This window comes from Chelmon rostratus, chromosome 10 (genome assembly GCF_017976325.1).
Source record: "Chelmon rostratus isolate fCheRos1 chromosome 10, fCheRos1.pri, whole genome shotgun sequence".
In the NCBI taxonomy this organism is placed as follows: Eukaryota; Metazoa; Chordata; class Actinopteri; order Chaetodontiformes; family Chaetodontidae; genus Chelmon; species Chelmon rostratus.
Genome location: NC_055667.1, coordinates 12998956 through 13014539, shown reverse-complemented (window position 1 = coordinate 13014539; position 15584 = coordinate 12998956). Strand labels below are relative to the sequence as shown.

Here is a 15584-nt window from a genome sequence, read left to right as displayed (position 1 = left end):
GCAGGACAGCTTGCATGAATGAGAGAGACAGAGAGAGTCATTAAAATCAATGCAAACCACAAGTGAAAAAGACAGTGCCCTTGAAATAGTCACTTTGGTTCACTGCAGCTCTATAGCAGTCACATCAGGGACTGCCTTCGCCTAAACCAGCCTTACATGTCATCCAACTGAAACAGAGCGGAGATGATGAAATCAAAAACACTGATCATTCATCAGAAATGTGTCTTAAATGCATCAGAGCTCTTCGGACAGAGTGAGAAAGACTCACAGAGAGAAAGGTGAATGAACAATGGATAAATAGACGGCCAGTGCAGAGAAGTTAGCACCAAATTCCTTGTCAGATTCCTGGTTTTCACTTGTTGCCTGAATTCAAGAATTCTTAGCAAAGATATTTCAACACAAAGTCACAAAGAGGAGGATATTAATCTCACAGCCAACCCTCAGAATAACAAGTGCAGTCTGTCATTTAATCACCATCACAACCTGTCTTGGGATGTAACCGGAATTATCTCCAGCGGTTCTGCTGGACGAACATCTGGCACAGGTTGCTGGATAACAATTGTTCTCGACTTTACTTTGACCTGTGGTGGCTTTTTAAAACAGAGTAGTGTTTGTTTGGACTGCTTCTAAGAACTGATAAAACAAACCTAACAGGATTTACTTTAAAAGTTGTTTGTGGAGTTGAGCTCATTGTGGATGGCACACAAATCCAACGCATCCACCACAGGCTGTCACATGGGTCCAAAACGACCACTTGACCACAACGTTACACCAAACACAGTCAACCATTTTTCGGAGAACAACTTGTTTCCCAGTGGATTTGATGACTGCTGTCATGACAGTCACGCAGCCGAGAACAAGCGCTTATAATGTTAACATTCAATCTGTGGACTAAAACAAGTTGGACTAAATCCTAGCAGCAGACACGGCTCCGAGCACATAATCGCACAGAATAAACAGACATCCAGAGAATGAACCGAGCGGGCGCTCTCGCCCCCTCTCCTCGCAGCGCTCCAACTCTCCTCCTGCGCTCCACGCACGGCTTTTTTACCTTCAGACTGTTCATCTGCTTCTTGCATCCTCGAATCCACATTGAAGAGATCCGTTTTAAATCCAACTCATCGTTGGAAAAGAAACAGTCCAGGTGTCGACGCGCGAGCCCGAGCCGAGCCGTTAACCTGAATTATAAAATGTTTTCCCAGCGCAAACCCGGAGAGGAGCGCCTAACATTTTCGCCACATCCGGGTGCCTGGCTGCAGATTCACGGCGGATCCGAGGGGACGCGCTGACAGCAGCAGTCAATCCACTGCTGTCAATTATTCCCTCTGTGGCTGCGGATGGTCAGATACAAGTTGGAGGCTACCGCACAGGCTACTGGGACCACATTCAGACTGGATATACACCTGTTGCTGCCCATTAAACGTCAAAAGAACATCTTAAAACATCTTATCCTCAAAATGAAGTCCGGCGGGGACGCCAAATGTTCTCAGACAGACAAAAGCCGAATGATTTATGCTTTGAAAACATTCAAATAACAAGCACGAATGAATTGGAAGTTTTTTGTGAATGGAGAAAAGAAATCCGCCTTTCTCAAATTGGGGACAACAAACAGACAGAAAAGCCAACGAGAAGTCAGTCTGATTCTGCATAAAGTGCATTAACAGCGTTCGCATATATGAAGCAGCATGTGACACAGTGACACAGAGATACGCCCACAAGTTTAAGGCCTCATCTCTCAAAGCTTTGGCCTTTGAACGTGCTGTCTTCTAAGTGTCTGATTTAAATTAGGACTAAAAATCATTCTCAAAACTAAACACAGCATTCGGCCACACGCAGGCCAGCAACATGTATTGAATCTGCCTGATCTATACATCTGCCCATGTTTCAGGTCAATGCTTTAAATGCAGTCGCATCATTAGAATTTCATTAGAAACCCATTCAGATCAGTGGAAAGTGGCAGTCTCTGTAGGTTACTCCGACTTTCCCCTCTCAGGATCATTTCTGGATCGGAGGATAAACAGCGTGGCCTCATCCTATCTATCCGGTTAAACCCATAAAGAGTAACTCTATTCCAGGTCCTTTGACTTACCCCTCAGGGGTCTTCCCCTTATAATGAACGGCATTCTGTCACCTCCCTCTTCTCTGGGGCCTCATAGCGCCGTTTTCTGCCCTCACTCCGCCGCGATTCGAGAGGAAATGAGTTGTCGGAGCTGTGCTGGAAGGTTACCAGTGATTGGATTACCTGAGCCTCTATGGAGGATAACAGTTTCACGGTACCGTGTAATCCTCCGATTATAATCCCTGCCCCAATGTTCCCTCAGCAGAGGCAGGTGAGGCATGCAGGCAGCTGCAGCCCAATGGACCAAATAACGATTCAGACAAATGTTTGTTTTTCAACGTTTTTATTGTTTTAAAATGTTCTACCCAAATAATAGCAATAGATATAAAACACTGGGGCCATTCCAGGCCAGACTGTTTCTGAATTGTTCTCATATGTTTTGTCACCAGCGCGTCATTTTAGTTTGGCTGCGTAAAAGTAAAAAAGTCAGGATTTAGCATAAGAGCAGAAATCGTGTGGATTTAGTAAAACTGCTAAAACAACTGGTCCACAGTGAGTGAAAGCTAAACTAAAGACATGACTGTATGTTAATAGCTCTTCACTTGTGGTCTGTAGTGCACAAAGGTTCACAGATTTTGGACCACATGTCAGGTTGGACTCAAATAAGTACTGCAGCGCAGCCCTGTGGAAGATACTGTTAACATCGTTTCTGCAGATATATGATCTTTAATTATTAGAATGATATCAGTCTTTTATTTTATTACTGTGAACGTTAAATGTGCCTAATATTCATCACAACCATTTAGTAGCTTTGGTAGTCTCCTTGATTAATGCGATTTTCTCTTCGGTGTTAGTTAAAATATATTGTATAAGTATAAGAACTCCCGAGTTGAGCAGCTGGTTATTATTGATCAAACTAAATTAAATTAGATTAAATACATTTAATTTATTCAGCATTTGTAAAACCAATTTATCCAGCCCTTTAATTTAAAAGGCAGCAGTGAGAAAATTGAGAATTATTTTGCCAAATTATTGTCCATTGTTAATATCTTTGCACTTTAAAACGAAGACTATTTTTGTCATCACGTGAAGTTTTTGAATCTTTAACTTCACTTATTTGTTTCCTGTTTATTTGTTTATTTGTAATATAACCAGTTTGAATTTAGAAAGCACACCGGCTAAGGCTAAGCTCATTCTGCTGACCATAATTTCCTACAAACATTTCGTTTTTAAGCGGTACTCTAACAAATTGTGAACGCTTCAGACTAATCTCTGTGGAACACATAAATCTCTCGGAAACTTTTTGAGGGCAGCGGTTTTCGGGGACAGCGGAAGTAAGTGTGCGCAGTAATCCGTCCGTGCGGGAGCAACAATCACATCCAAGATGGAGACCGTAAATGCTGGACATATGATGAGCTTAGCAGCTCTACAGAGACAAGACCCGTACATAAACAAACTGCTCGATGTTACCGGCCAGGTGGCTCTTTACAACTTCAACTCCAAAGCGAATGAATGGGTAAGTTTGTCAAAACGCCCGTAATAGTTTCGTGCATAGCCATCAAAAGTATGCTAAGTATTCACTTAGCATGCTAATGCTAACTCTTCGATGGAACATTAAAAAACAAGAATTGTGTCAGTATTTAGTAAACCAACATATCCAGATATATGCATAGACATAGTGGTTTTAACACCAGTGTCATTCTGTCAGTGTTTGTATTCCCTTTTCCATAATTGGTTAGCGTTTTCTTACCTGAGCTAATACAACGGCAAGTTGTGTTGTGACGCTAACAGTCAGCGTCCATATTTTTCTCCAGGTAAAAGAAAAAAATAAAACACCACGTTTTAGACTGGCTTTTGTTTTTTGTCGTTGTTTTTGACACACAGCGTCACTTGTCATTTCAGGAGAAGACCGAAATCGAGGGCACCCTGTTTGTTTATGCGAGGTAAGTACATGAACAGCTTTCACTCATTAAGCACGACGACCGTGAAGGTTGTTTACTTGGACAGTTTGTTTGCGCAGCCATTTGACGTATTCTGCGCACGTGTGTAGGCCGCAGCCTGTGTATACAAACATTAACAGCGGCTCGATTAAAGACATGTCTTACTTCGTCCTGTTTTGTTTTTTATTACGGCCTTGTGCACGTTGTTACTAGACTTCATGTGACCTAATATGTCCATAGTATCGATATTGAAAGAAAACCATAAACTGTGAAAGACACAAGTAATTAAAATTTTGATGATTAATCAGTTATTTATGTTGTTATTACACAGACATGATATAATTAAATGTCATTGTTTTTGAAAGATTTAAATAACATATCAGTTAACTATAGCACCAATTCATTGGTTAATCAATAAAGAAAATATTATCAATATCAGTGGCAATCCTTTGTTACTGTACTTTATAGAGGGATCCGAAAGTCATCATCCATAAAAAATACTTATCTTTTCAGTATATTAATTTAGTTTAGTTAATTTAGTTCACAGTAATGTAAGTAAAAAGCATTTGCTCGTGTTTGGTCAGGAAAAAACATCAAGTCAGTCAAGTAAGATTTTAAAGCTTTGACCAAACAGTGTGATCAGGGTGGTGACGGTTATGTTTCGCATTGCCATGGTATTGTTTTGCAGTCGTTGTAATCTTTGTTTATCTTAAGGTCTGCCTCGCCTCGCCATGGCTTCACCATCATGAACCGACTGAGCACAGAGAACCTGGTGGAGCCGATCAACAAAGACCTGGAGTTCCAGCTGCAGGATCCCTTCCTGCTCTACAGGAACGGCAACTGTGAGTATTTTGTTGAATAGAAGTTTTAAAACTGTAGGTATCATACACAGTACAGACATAATCCTGTGTCAGTATGGACTGAAATTAGGTGTAATTAGAGATTATTGTTTAGTGTTCAGGGACCAGTATTTTGAGCACTCCACTGTTTCTTGAGAAGGACCACATATCTAATATACTAGGGGACTCTTTCTAGCATGAAACACAGCTGTATCACAGAAGATTCTGTCTAAGAAATGGATGTACTGTACGTACTAGCAAGCTGACAACTGTGACAGGTTGAGGTGACATTCACTATCGCACACACATACGTGAAATGGAGCAGAACATAATGTACCTCTGAAAATGCCGAATAATGCCAACGTTCTCCGGAACATCTCGTTACCCTTTTGCTTGAAGTCATTTTGCCGTCTTGGAATCTCCGTTAGCAAGAAAACTTCTTCTGATGAGCTTTTGCCACTCATGATCTAGCAGATGGCAGCAGTTTCAACTTGGTTTGGCCACAGCTGATATCACTCTGCATTGGGAAAATTGCCAAAATGTGTTTGAGTATGAATCTGGCTTCTTCTTTGTATATATTTTATTACACTAGTCGTGCGTTTGCTGATGGCTTTATACAGAGAGGTGCCGTGCTGCAGTCAGTCTCCTGTAGCCTTATGAAAAGAGTTCAACATGAAGAAAGGAGAAAACGAAGGGGTGATGAAATTCATCAGATCTGCAGGAAGTAACTGACAGCGCTGCCACCGAGGTAATCAATTAGAAGTCTGAACAGGAGTTTCATCAAGGCTATGAACAAGGAATTTGACTGTTTTCCCATTTGTTTGCTTATGAGAAAAAATAGCATGGCCAGCGTCAGCGTCAACGTAGACTGCTCCCCTTTTGGACATGGTTTTCCCATCAGCCTGCCTGGTATGGAAGACATGATGTAATTTCTTTCTAGTATTAGGCCAGAGCAGCTTCTCTGGTAGCTTCACTTGAGTCCAAGTGCTGCTTTTAGCATTTTAATTCCTCAGAGTGGGTAGAGTTGCAGACAGATAAAACTGGGTGTAGTTGTAAAACGCTGGTTGACAATATTCCTCAGGTTTTGTTGGAGACACTCGAACTGCTGATAGTTCCCTCTGGAGGACTGGTAGGAGTAAATTTTCTCTGATGGTGTCCTGTCCTGCTTTATAATGCAGTCATTGGTTTTGACTTCTTTTGTAGTTCTCTTATTCCATTTGTGCTTTTCAGCAATGCTGACGGGCCGAGGACCTTTTGGTAGCGCTCAGTTCTGTATTGTCTGTTTTTATTTGTGATTGAGCTCCTGTGAAGGTGTGGTCGTTCTGGTATAGATTCCAGGTTTCTGATCTCTAGAGAGAGAGAAGTATCTTCGAGATTCCTCCTGCTGCCATGAATAAAGAAGGAACGATGAAGGCTGAGCGCGAGAAAGACAGAAGTTTGATTTTAAGATCCAAGAGTCCAGCACAGGCGGGATGGGTTCTTCAGAGAGATGTTGATAAGTTATGGTTATTTGCGTCTTAGTCCAAGCCTGTTTAAGAACTGTGAACTCACTGCCTGAGGCTGATGAGTGAACTAAAACTTACAGAGTGCTGTTTAGAGAGACCAGTGTACTTAGACAGACACACACTCACACACACACACCTGTTTACACCTCTCTAATTCCCTGTGGTAGCAGGAGATGCTGCAGGGAGGCAAACACTGAGGTTGCTAGGTTACCTCAGCCTCCTGAGGACCCTTGAATAGCTCGTTTTTCATCACACACAAATGACACCCAAGCAATGTTAAATGTACTCGCTGTTGTTTCAGCAAAACCTGCTGACATTGTTTTTATTTAACATTTTGCTGTGCAACAAGTATTCAGTTTCCTTTGAATGATGGTGAATGTGGTGTTAGTTGTTGGTTTAACGGGCCCATTAACCTGTTCTTTTGAGCAAAAAAACGTCTCTTACTTAAATGTAGCTATTGACGTTTCACCATTACCTGTTAAAGAGCCACCTGACTAGCAAGAAAAGATAGAAAACTTTCTCCTTTCACAGATGCTCTGCATTATAGTTGCAGTGATTTGTGGTTTTTGCACTGTGCTTTTGGCACTCGGTTGAATTAGTAAAGTATTGATTGTTTTTAATACTGCAGCCATTAGATCTCACTGCTTTATACAGCACCTGGATAGACTGTTCAGTTGATATTGTGCACTGATACTAATGATAATGATAAATGTTATATACAATAGGCCTGGGCAATAACAATTATCATGTACTGACTGTCAGTCAATTGTATTGTGATGATATGACCGTATTGTGTTATTGTTTTACAAATTCTAGTCTGTAGACTAAATAAGTGATTCCGAACAAATTGTAAAATATTACAATTAGTTATTTTGTTTGTTTATCTAATGTAATGCTGCTTCAGCTACACAGTGACAATATTTGTGTTTTCCTTGCAGTGGGTATCTACAGTATTTGGTTCTATGACAAGAAGGACTGTCAACGCATCGCTCAGCTGATGGTCAAGTAAATACACACATGTATATACTGTGTCTGTTTGAATGAGAAAGGACAGTGCGTCACTGTTGGCTCTTCTGTGGTTTTTCATTCATTCGGTGTTATCTTAGGAAGCAGTTCTGCTTTCATCACAAGGAGTATCTGAATTTAAATAAGTTAGGTATGTGGGCTCATGTTTTGCATCTCTCCCAGGATTGTGAAACAAGAAGCAGACCATGCCCAGAGAGAGTCACCAGAGAGGGCAGAGCCACGGAGGACCAATGGTGTCGCAGAACCGCGGCCCATCGACATCCTGGAACTCCTCAGCAAAGCCAAGGAGGAATACCAAAGAGTGAGGAGGCAGATCCAAACATAACATGTTACTTCGGTTCTTAAATAAGCAAATATGCTTTACTTGTTATGTATTTGTAATACTGGATTTAGGTACTTCTTATCTAAACAAGACAATTAATTTTCATTGCAAGTTATACGTACAAAAACATGACCTTAGATCACAGACTGTACATGGCCTCAGTAAAAATATAGCATTTGTGGCTCCAGCAAACTCAAACACCATCTGAGAAATATATTGTGGATTTTGTTCCATCATACCTCAAAAACACAGACTAAAACACTTACACAGATCTGACTCAGCAGGTCGTGAGTCACACACATGCATGTCTGAGATTACAGTGGTACTAAATCCTGGATTATTTCAAGTGTGGGGGCGTCTGTTTAAACATCTAGAGATGAAGTCTGAATTTATGCTTATTCCAATTCTTTAAGCTCTGCTTTTAGCCTATATATCTATCCTCTTTTTAAAAAATTGAAAATACCATTTAATTTCTGTGTGTTTGTTTGTGTGATGCAGGCTCAGACAGGTGAAACAGATGTGTCTGCAGAGCTTAATATGAAAGCAGTGATCAATCCCACAGAGCATGCACACAGCACACCACAACCTGAAAAGGTACAAATGCTACATTATACAAACATGCTTTATTTATTTATCTGTTCATTATATTTTGAGAGCGTTGCCATCCTGTTAACTCCTACGTATCAAGACTGTGGAGGAGGACAAAGCGAAGGTGCATGTTTTTGTCTGAGCTGTCACTGTCCCCCCATGTATGATTGAGCATTTGGCAGCAGGAAGCTGCTGATAATGTTGGTCATGCTGCAAACAGACAGCCAGAGACACTCATCCAAACCAAGTCACAAGTTATTTTTCCTCCAGGGTTAATGTGTGGCGAGGGGCTGCCTTATACATTTTTTTTTTAATTTAATAAGTAATTGTTTCATATATAAAATGAAAAAGGTGAACACCACCCATCACAAGTTGCACCGTTATATTGCTGGTTTAATACCAACCAACTAAATGGTATTGTATTTACAGTAATATAAAAGAGAGAAGCTATAAATTGTCACGTTTAAGAAGTGTTTCAGCACTGCTTTGTATGTGCCTGAGTTCCACACAGCTCACAGATTCTTTCTTTTTTCCCACCAGAGCTCCCATACAATAGTGAAGCAGATCACAGTTGAGGAACTCTTTGGCTCATCGCTCCCTAAAGACCCTTCTCTACCCACCATGCCCACACAGAACACCCCCACTGTTTCCACTGACCCCTCCACTGCGTACCTCCAGAACCAGCCTTTTCCCACTCCAGCCCACCAAAACCTCCTCCCTCCCCATCTGGCAGTGCAAGACCCTGGATCAAACCAGCGGCACCAAGCCCCTGGCCTGCTCCCAGCTCAATACACACTGCACCCCAGCCCTGTTTTCCAGGCAGTGGCCCCCAGGTCAGACCCCCAACCTCTGTGCTCGGTCTCCCCTCTCATGATGCCTCCAGCTGCCTCAGAGCCTCGTGCTGCTCCCCCTGGTCCTGTAGCACCGTCAGCGGCCCCTACGGCCTATTTGGGACAGGAGATACTCAGCACGCTCAAACCAGCAGTGCCATCTGTGAGTTCGGAAATCCACAAACCCATCCTCGCACCCAACTTCCTGCCAAGCACGCTATTCCCACCCCACAGCTTCCAAGAGCCCATGGGGAAACCCATCCTCCAGCATGGCAAGGAGATGGATGTTTTCTCTCAGCCGCCAAACCTGATCAAACCAGCGTCTGTGAGTTCAACGGTTTTCTTTGCAGCTGTTTTTGAGGGTCTGTTTGCACCCTCACCAGTCTCTCACCTCTCACACATACTCTTATACCACAACAGATTCGATTCTAACCAGTATGTCGTTTGTTCTCTTTCTCTCTCCTTTTCTATTCCAGGCTGTCCCCATGAGTCCAGGTCTTGCTGTTCCAGGGCCAGAGATTTCTGTGCTTCTCTCCCCCAGCGCCTTCCAGCAGTCAATCAATAAGACAGCAGCATCAGTGGTCCCTCCTGCCCCCTCCGAGCCCTCCTCCACCTCTGCAGGAGCTGTAGAGCCTACACAAGCCCCCTGCAGCAAAACACAGCTACAGGAGACTCTGATACACCTCATTAAGGTACAGCAAGGGTGTAAAATAGATAAAAGCAATACTGTTGGCACGGTGGATTGGAACAATTGTATTCTCAAGACTAGTATAAAGTTAAAGGTCTGGGCACCCAAATTTCAAAAAAAGCAAATCTAGTTAATAGGTAGATTTGGTTTCATTTTAGGGTGTCTGCACCACAGGAACTTTCCCAGGGGACCAAGAAACTTTTTAGGCGTTCAGGAACTAAACCTGCCTTTCGATGGGAGGAACCACGGACTAAATTTAGTTCCTGTATAATAGTTCCTGGTGGTCAAACAGCTCCTGCTCCAGGGCTTGTACTTTTAGGGTAGCATTTATGGGGTTGCTGATTGGTCAAACACAAGCCCAGTGGTAACTATAACTACTGTACTGGCTGGTTTATTAGCTGTAAAATCTAAATCAAAACCTTCACAAATCTTGTAGTGGAAAGGCAAACAAGAATGCTTAAAAGGGACTTTTTCAATTCTTAGTTTACCTAGAGTTTTGTTCCTCTGGTTGCATAGTTCCTTAAAACTTTTTGATCAAAAAACAGTCACGTTGAGTTTTAGAGAGATCTGTCTTTCTGCCTCTGTCCCATTAAGGTCAAGGTTGATGGAATTTCGTTTGTGGTGCTTCCATCATTGAAAACTTGATTTAAATAATCAACAGTTTTCACTGAAACTTCTTTCTGCTGAGGAAACAGTTGCAAAGAAAACAACTGACTGTTTTTTATTTTATTTTTATATATACTTTTTGAGGAACACATGCATAGAAGAAGTGAACAGGCAGGTCACCAGAACACAGTACAACTCGTATTCTATCAGCAGTTAGCTTCGTGGTTAGGGCTACTTTCCCAATAGTCCCAGATTTAAGTGAGAAAAAAAAAGTTTTTCCTCATAATCGTATGTATGAAGAATTTGGCCCAATACATACACAATGTATCGGTACAAGGTCATTTTCTGATTGTGTCAGTGTTGTGTGAATAGTCCAGAGTAAAAGAGACCCTGATTGTGAAAAGAGGTGACTTTACTGTTTCAGTGTGAATCTGTTATTTTAAAAGTGCCACCTTCTACCACAAGATATATTAACAGTTTTATGTTTTTGTTTCCAATGAAAAGGTTGAATTCCTGTTCTCTTATTCTCTGTGTAAACGCACACACACACACACACACACACACACTCTCTCTCTCAAGTGTAGTCCAATCACTCCTCTCTCGTTTTCGTCCTCCCTTTCCAGAACGACCCGGACTTCCTCGGTGCCATTCATGATGCTTACCTGCAGAGTCTGTCCAAGGACTTCAGCAACATGAAGCTATAGTTCACCCACCACCGCTGTTACTTTCAGTTATTGGGAGTTAAAGGAAGTGCAGACAACAGGTTTTTGACACACTGTACACCACAGCTCTTCAGAACCCCTCTCTGCTCTGAGGGTTATTATTAGCATGCACTGCACCATTTAACCCTCTGTTCCCGACTCAGAACTTTTTGAGTCCTCACCTGAACACTGACGCTGTCCCGGCTACTCTTGTTATCTGGGATCGACTTTTTGTCCTCTTAAATCAAACACAACTACTGTGGCGAGCTGTGTGAGACAAAACTTCTCAGTGTGGCATTGAGTTTTCATTCTTGCTTTAGAAATGTTATAAAACTGTCGGCCACGTGCCTGTAAAGTCTAGCTGTTGCTGATTGCATTCACTTGAGGAGGTGACCACAGGTTGGGGTTTCTGTGATTTCAGATCATTTCATTTCTGACCTTGGGACAGACGATTTTTCAGCTTGAACATAATGGAAATCGCTGTCTCTGCTCCTCTTCCTCATCTCACATTGTTGGAGTTTTGGCAGTGCGAGAGTATGGAACCAGTGGTAACACACTCCAGCTGCCTATTGAGAAAAAGACCACAGTGCTGGGGGACCTCGGAACTGTTTTTGCAGAGAAACTGTCCCACTATGTGGCGTTAAAAATGACTGCTCCTCCATTCACGTATTCACTTATTGATCCTTCTCCCTCAGTGTAATGACGAGGCCCGTATAGTTTTGGTAACGCCACAGAGACACAAAGCAGCCGTTTCGGTTTTTGTGGCATTTTGTGTTTGTCAGCATCTCTTAAATAAGGAGAAGATTGTCAAGGGATTTTTTTTTTCAACCCTTGGCTCAGAAAGATAAAGAACTTCCATTATTGTTTGGAGAAGCACTTGCAGCTTTGAGCTCAAACTAAGAATCAGTTTCTCTCGGCTGCTGTTTTAATGCTTTGTCAGAGACTGTGACATGTTTATAAAGACACACAGATGAATACGCAACCAGCTTCTTTGCTACCTTTCCTTTTTCCACATTTCTCCTGATCCTTGCTCGCTCTTTGTCATTCTCCTCGCCTGTGCCGTTCATCTCTCCTCCACCAGCTGAGCTCACAGTACTTGAAGTTCTTGGAGGGGAATGTGCAATAGACAACAGTCGCGACGCCTTTAGGGAAACCAGCATTTTGGGATATTTTAGGATGGGACAATAGAGCTAAGTTTATGTCAGCCTCTGGGTTCTGGTACTGCAACTGAGCTATAATTTAAATCACACAAAAATGCCATTCATTTTGGATTATTGATTGCATTCATTCCTTTAATATTAAAATGCTTAGAAAATAGAGGAAACAAATGATTGATATGCTTTTTATGGCGTCAGTATGTTTCAAACCATTGTGTTTATGCCAGTAATCCAAACTAATGATGAAAAAAATAAACTACCTCCATTCCTGTCTTTATTTTTCCAGCTCACACTTAAGTCTTCAGTCACAAAGACTTGAAGGCAAAACAAATTGTGGTAATTTGGCTTTTTGCAGTAAAAGGCTACTGCAGCACAGAACAGTGAGCCCTGCACACCATAGTGGGAGCAGAAAGAAACACTCCTGTTTCCTCCTCAGTGCAGTGCTGGGTGGCTGCTGATGCTGTAGTGTGCATCAGCAATTCAGCTTTCAGATGTTTTTTTTTTTTTTTTTTTTTTAAAAAGGTTTAGTGTGTGTTTCTTTTTTCTTCTTTTTTTAGCAAGCACAACAGATTACTAATAGTTTACCCTGTTGTCCCAAACTGCACAGATAACCATTAAAGGAGTCTACGAATAATGTAAAAGCATGAAAATGTAAGTTGTGAGGTTTTCTATCATATGGTACAGTGATGTTTGACACCAGTAGTCACTTCATGGAAAGTCAGGATACTTTTTCACATGTTACCGATCAGACATCTGCACCATAGTTCTCCAAACATACCCAGTCATTCCAGATGAAAATAAATGTTAGAAGAAGACCTTTAAGTTTTGAAAACGACATGCAGAGATTTCCGTGTCACTTGTGGAACATGCAGAAAATCATATTATCAACAAAATAGTGAAGTGATAAGATTTTCTGCATAAATACGTGTCTTGATTGTGATAGCACAACTTTGCATTTGGCTCTGCTATTTGAATGTATTTGATGTTTACTCACAGTCTGTGCCAGCCTTGTTTTCCTCTGTGTCCTGCATAGCTAGGTTGAACTCAGACCCACATGCTTTCAGTGCCAGCTGTAACAGTGTTTTTCGTTCCCTTTTTATACTGCCTAAATTTATTTTAAAGTCATGATGAAAAAGGACACGTCTGCAGCCAGGAAGCAAATCAAATCATTCGTTCACCTCCCTGTTAAATCTTTCATTTCAGAGGTCATCTTGCCAACATTTCTGGCATGTGTTGGTTAAATAAACGCACACAGGAGGAATGACTGAAATGTAGACTTTTTTAAATCCCAGTCACATATTTAAGATTTTAAGATTATTTTATGCTTTGGAATAATTTATGTTATTGGCCAGAGATATGATTTTGGGAAAGTCATTGCAAATTACATTAATTTTCTAAGATTGTTGTCACTGTGCATAATTTGGTTTATTATGACTATTTTGTGATATTAAAGATTTGAAAATAGGGTTGTCTGTTTTTGTTTGCTGCTGTGTTTGTGTCAGCTGTGAAAGTGAGCTTCAAAAATTAAACAGGAATGTGATTTTTATTTTTTCTGTGTTTTAAATTGGGCGATTTTGTGACTCAATGCCATCATTTTCTAAGATAGGTTCCAAATTTTCTCCTTTTTCTGACAGTTTGTAAGAGTCTTTAATAATCTATGCTGTGGTTTTCTTTTTTTCTCCGTTTGGTTGCTTCTTCTTCAGCAGTCTGGTGCAATTTCGACGTATGACCACCAGATGGCGCTGTGTGCTCACTTAATCTGTCGACAGTCTTCAGTTGTAACTCTGTCAACATTAAATTGTAATCAGTTGGTTTCAGGCCCATGCAAGGATTTATTTCATCAGATAACGTGATCTGGGTGTCTTTCTGGGTTTAAGTGACAAATGTCTCTGTCCTTCTCAGCAGGGAGATCTTGATTAACTAGATTGGCGGAGAATGTTTTTATCTCCCCTTTGAATCACCCTCCTCCTTTCCCCCGCTGGCCAGATGTGGAAGTTAGTCTCCTAAAATCAATCTTTGTCACTGCATCAGACCCAAAAGGCAAAATAACACTACTTAGAAGTTAATGAGTCCATCTACCATCAACATGAATGTCCTGCAAGTGGATGTTGCAGTTTTAGCCGGTTTGTAATGCAGGTAATCAGGTCAGCCCAGCCTCAATGGGAAATGTCATTAAGGTAAGATTACTGTCACTTGTGATCCTTCCTTCTACACGTCACCCTTCCTTCCTCTCTGAAAGCTTTAGCTGTTTAGAGAGAGAACTGTTAATATTATACTCAACTCTGTCCGGGTGGCCTGCCAACCTTTTTTTTTTTTTTTTTTTAATACCAATTAGTCGGGGCTGTAGAGAGGAATATATGGTAGTTTTGTATGATGGGATATATTAAGCTGTCAGTAAGAGAGCGAAGGCTGAGCTTTGTGTAATGGCCTTTCAGGCTGTGAAAGTGTAGTAGGGTCAGATGGTGAGCACTGCAGTGGAAGACAAATTATAAGTTGAAGCGAGGCAAAAGTTACGCAGACATGAGGATAATACTCGTTCCATAAATGTGTGTTTCACTCTAAAATAGTCCGTATTATATACAAAAGAGGTTCCAGCTATGCTTAATGTATAAACTCTTTCAAACCAGCCAACACATTTGCATCTAAAATGTAGTTGCAGCTGAAATGCCTGAAATGTCTGATTTATCTGTCATATAGGCCTAGCGTCAAAACTGTTATTAGATTTTATTAATGTTTATTTATTAACTGGCTTCCAGTCATTTTCAAAAGTGGCACTGTAGACCCTCCAACGTTTTGTCCTGAAGGCAGCTGTATAACATCCATGGATCCACTTTAAAGACCGGCTGTCAAGCATACCTCTGCACTTCACTCATTCTTTACTTTGCCTTTACTTACATGCTGCCCACATTAAAAGCCTACATTTCAATGTCTTTTTATGCATGTCATTTTGTTCAGAAACCGCATGCATTAAATGTGGACGAGGTCTCTTTGTGATGGTGCAGATATGTGACACCTTTCAGCTTCACTGCCACGCTGTCACATGGTGCAATGACAGGGAAAGTCCATCAGGAGGTGAAAGGCCATTTATATGGATTATATACTGTATGTAGTGTGGTTGCATGTGTGTGTGTGGTGCAAGTAGACCACAGTATGAATTTTTCCCCCCTGGTGGTATTTTTTACATTTCTGGCTGTTTAGAATCAACTGATCTTGAAATTGTCACAACATTGTACACATTTATTTATTGTACCGTTTATTTTTCTGTTTGTGTTTTTAAATTCCCTGAAAAAAATGTCATTAGATAGAATATGCAGCTATTGAGA

At 41.2% G+C, this 15584-nt stretch overlaps 2 protein-coding genes across 3 annotated transcripts in view; one reads left to right on the top strand and one right to left on the bottom strand.

The window, feature by feature from the left end:
- cacna1db (calcium channel, voltage-dependent, L type, alpha 1D subunit, b) overlaps positions 1 to 1079 on the bottom strand; it is an 81779-nt gene extending 80700 nt beyond the window's left edge. Inside the window, exon 1 of the mRNA XM_041944874.1 lies at positions 1052 to 1079. Within this exon, the coding sequence (XP_041800808.1) occupies positions 1052 to 1079 (28 nt within the window). The remainder of the gene's footprint in view (positions 1 to 1051) is intronic.
- Positions 1080 to 3432: 2353 nt separating this feature from the next.
- dcp1a (decapping mRNA 1A) lies at positions 3433 to 13728 on the top strand. 2 transcript variants are annotated; one of them, XM_041945985.1, is made up of 9 exons: positions 3433 to 3575; positions 3962 to 4002; positions 4714 to 4841; positions 7282 to 7348; positions 7532 to 7670; positions 8190 to 8285; positions 8820 to 9434; positions 9586 to 9801; positions 11027 to 13728. In XM_041945985.1, the coding sequence occupies exons 1-9, from the start codon at positions 3444 to 3446 to the stop codon at positions 11105 to 11107; spliced, it is 1515 nt and encodes a 504-aa protein (XP_041801919.1). In that variant the 5' UTR covers positions 3433 to 3443; the 3' UTR covers positions 11108 to 13728. The 2 variants fall into 2 exon arrangements, with proteins under 2 accessions (XP_041801919.1, XP_041801920.1); XM_041945986.1 differs by lacking the exon at positions 8190 to 8285.
- The last annotated feature ends 1856 nt before the right edge of the window (positions 13729 to 15584 follow it).

Excerpts from the sequence above, each read along its gene's own strand:
- dcp1a (XM_041945985.1), top strand. The coding sequence starts at position 3,444 with ATGGAGACCGTAAATGCTGGACATATGATGAGCTTAGCAGCTCTACAG. Across the intron at positions 4,003-4,713 it reads ACCCTGTTTGTTTATGCGAG|GTCTGCCTCGCCTCGCCATG; the intron begins GTAAGTACATGA and ends GTTTATCTTAAG. Across the intron at positions 4,842-7,281 it reads GCTCTACAGGAACGGCAACT|TGGGTATCTACAGTATTTGG; the intron begins GTGAGTATTTTG and ends TTTTCCTTGCAG.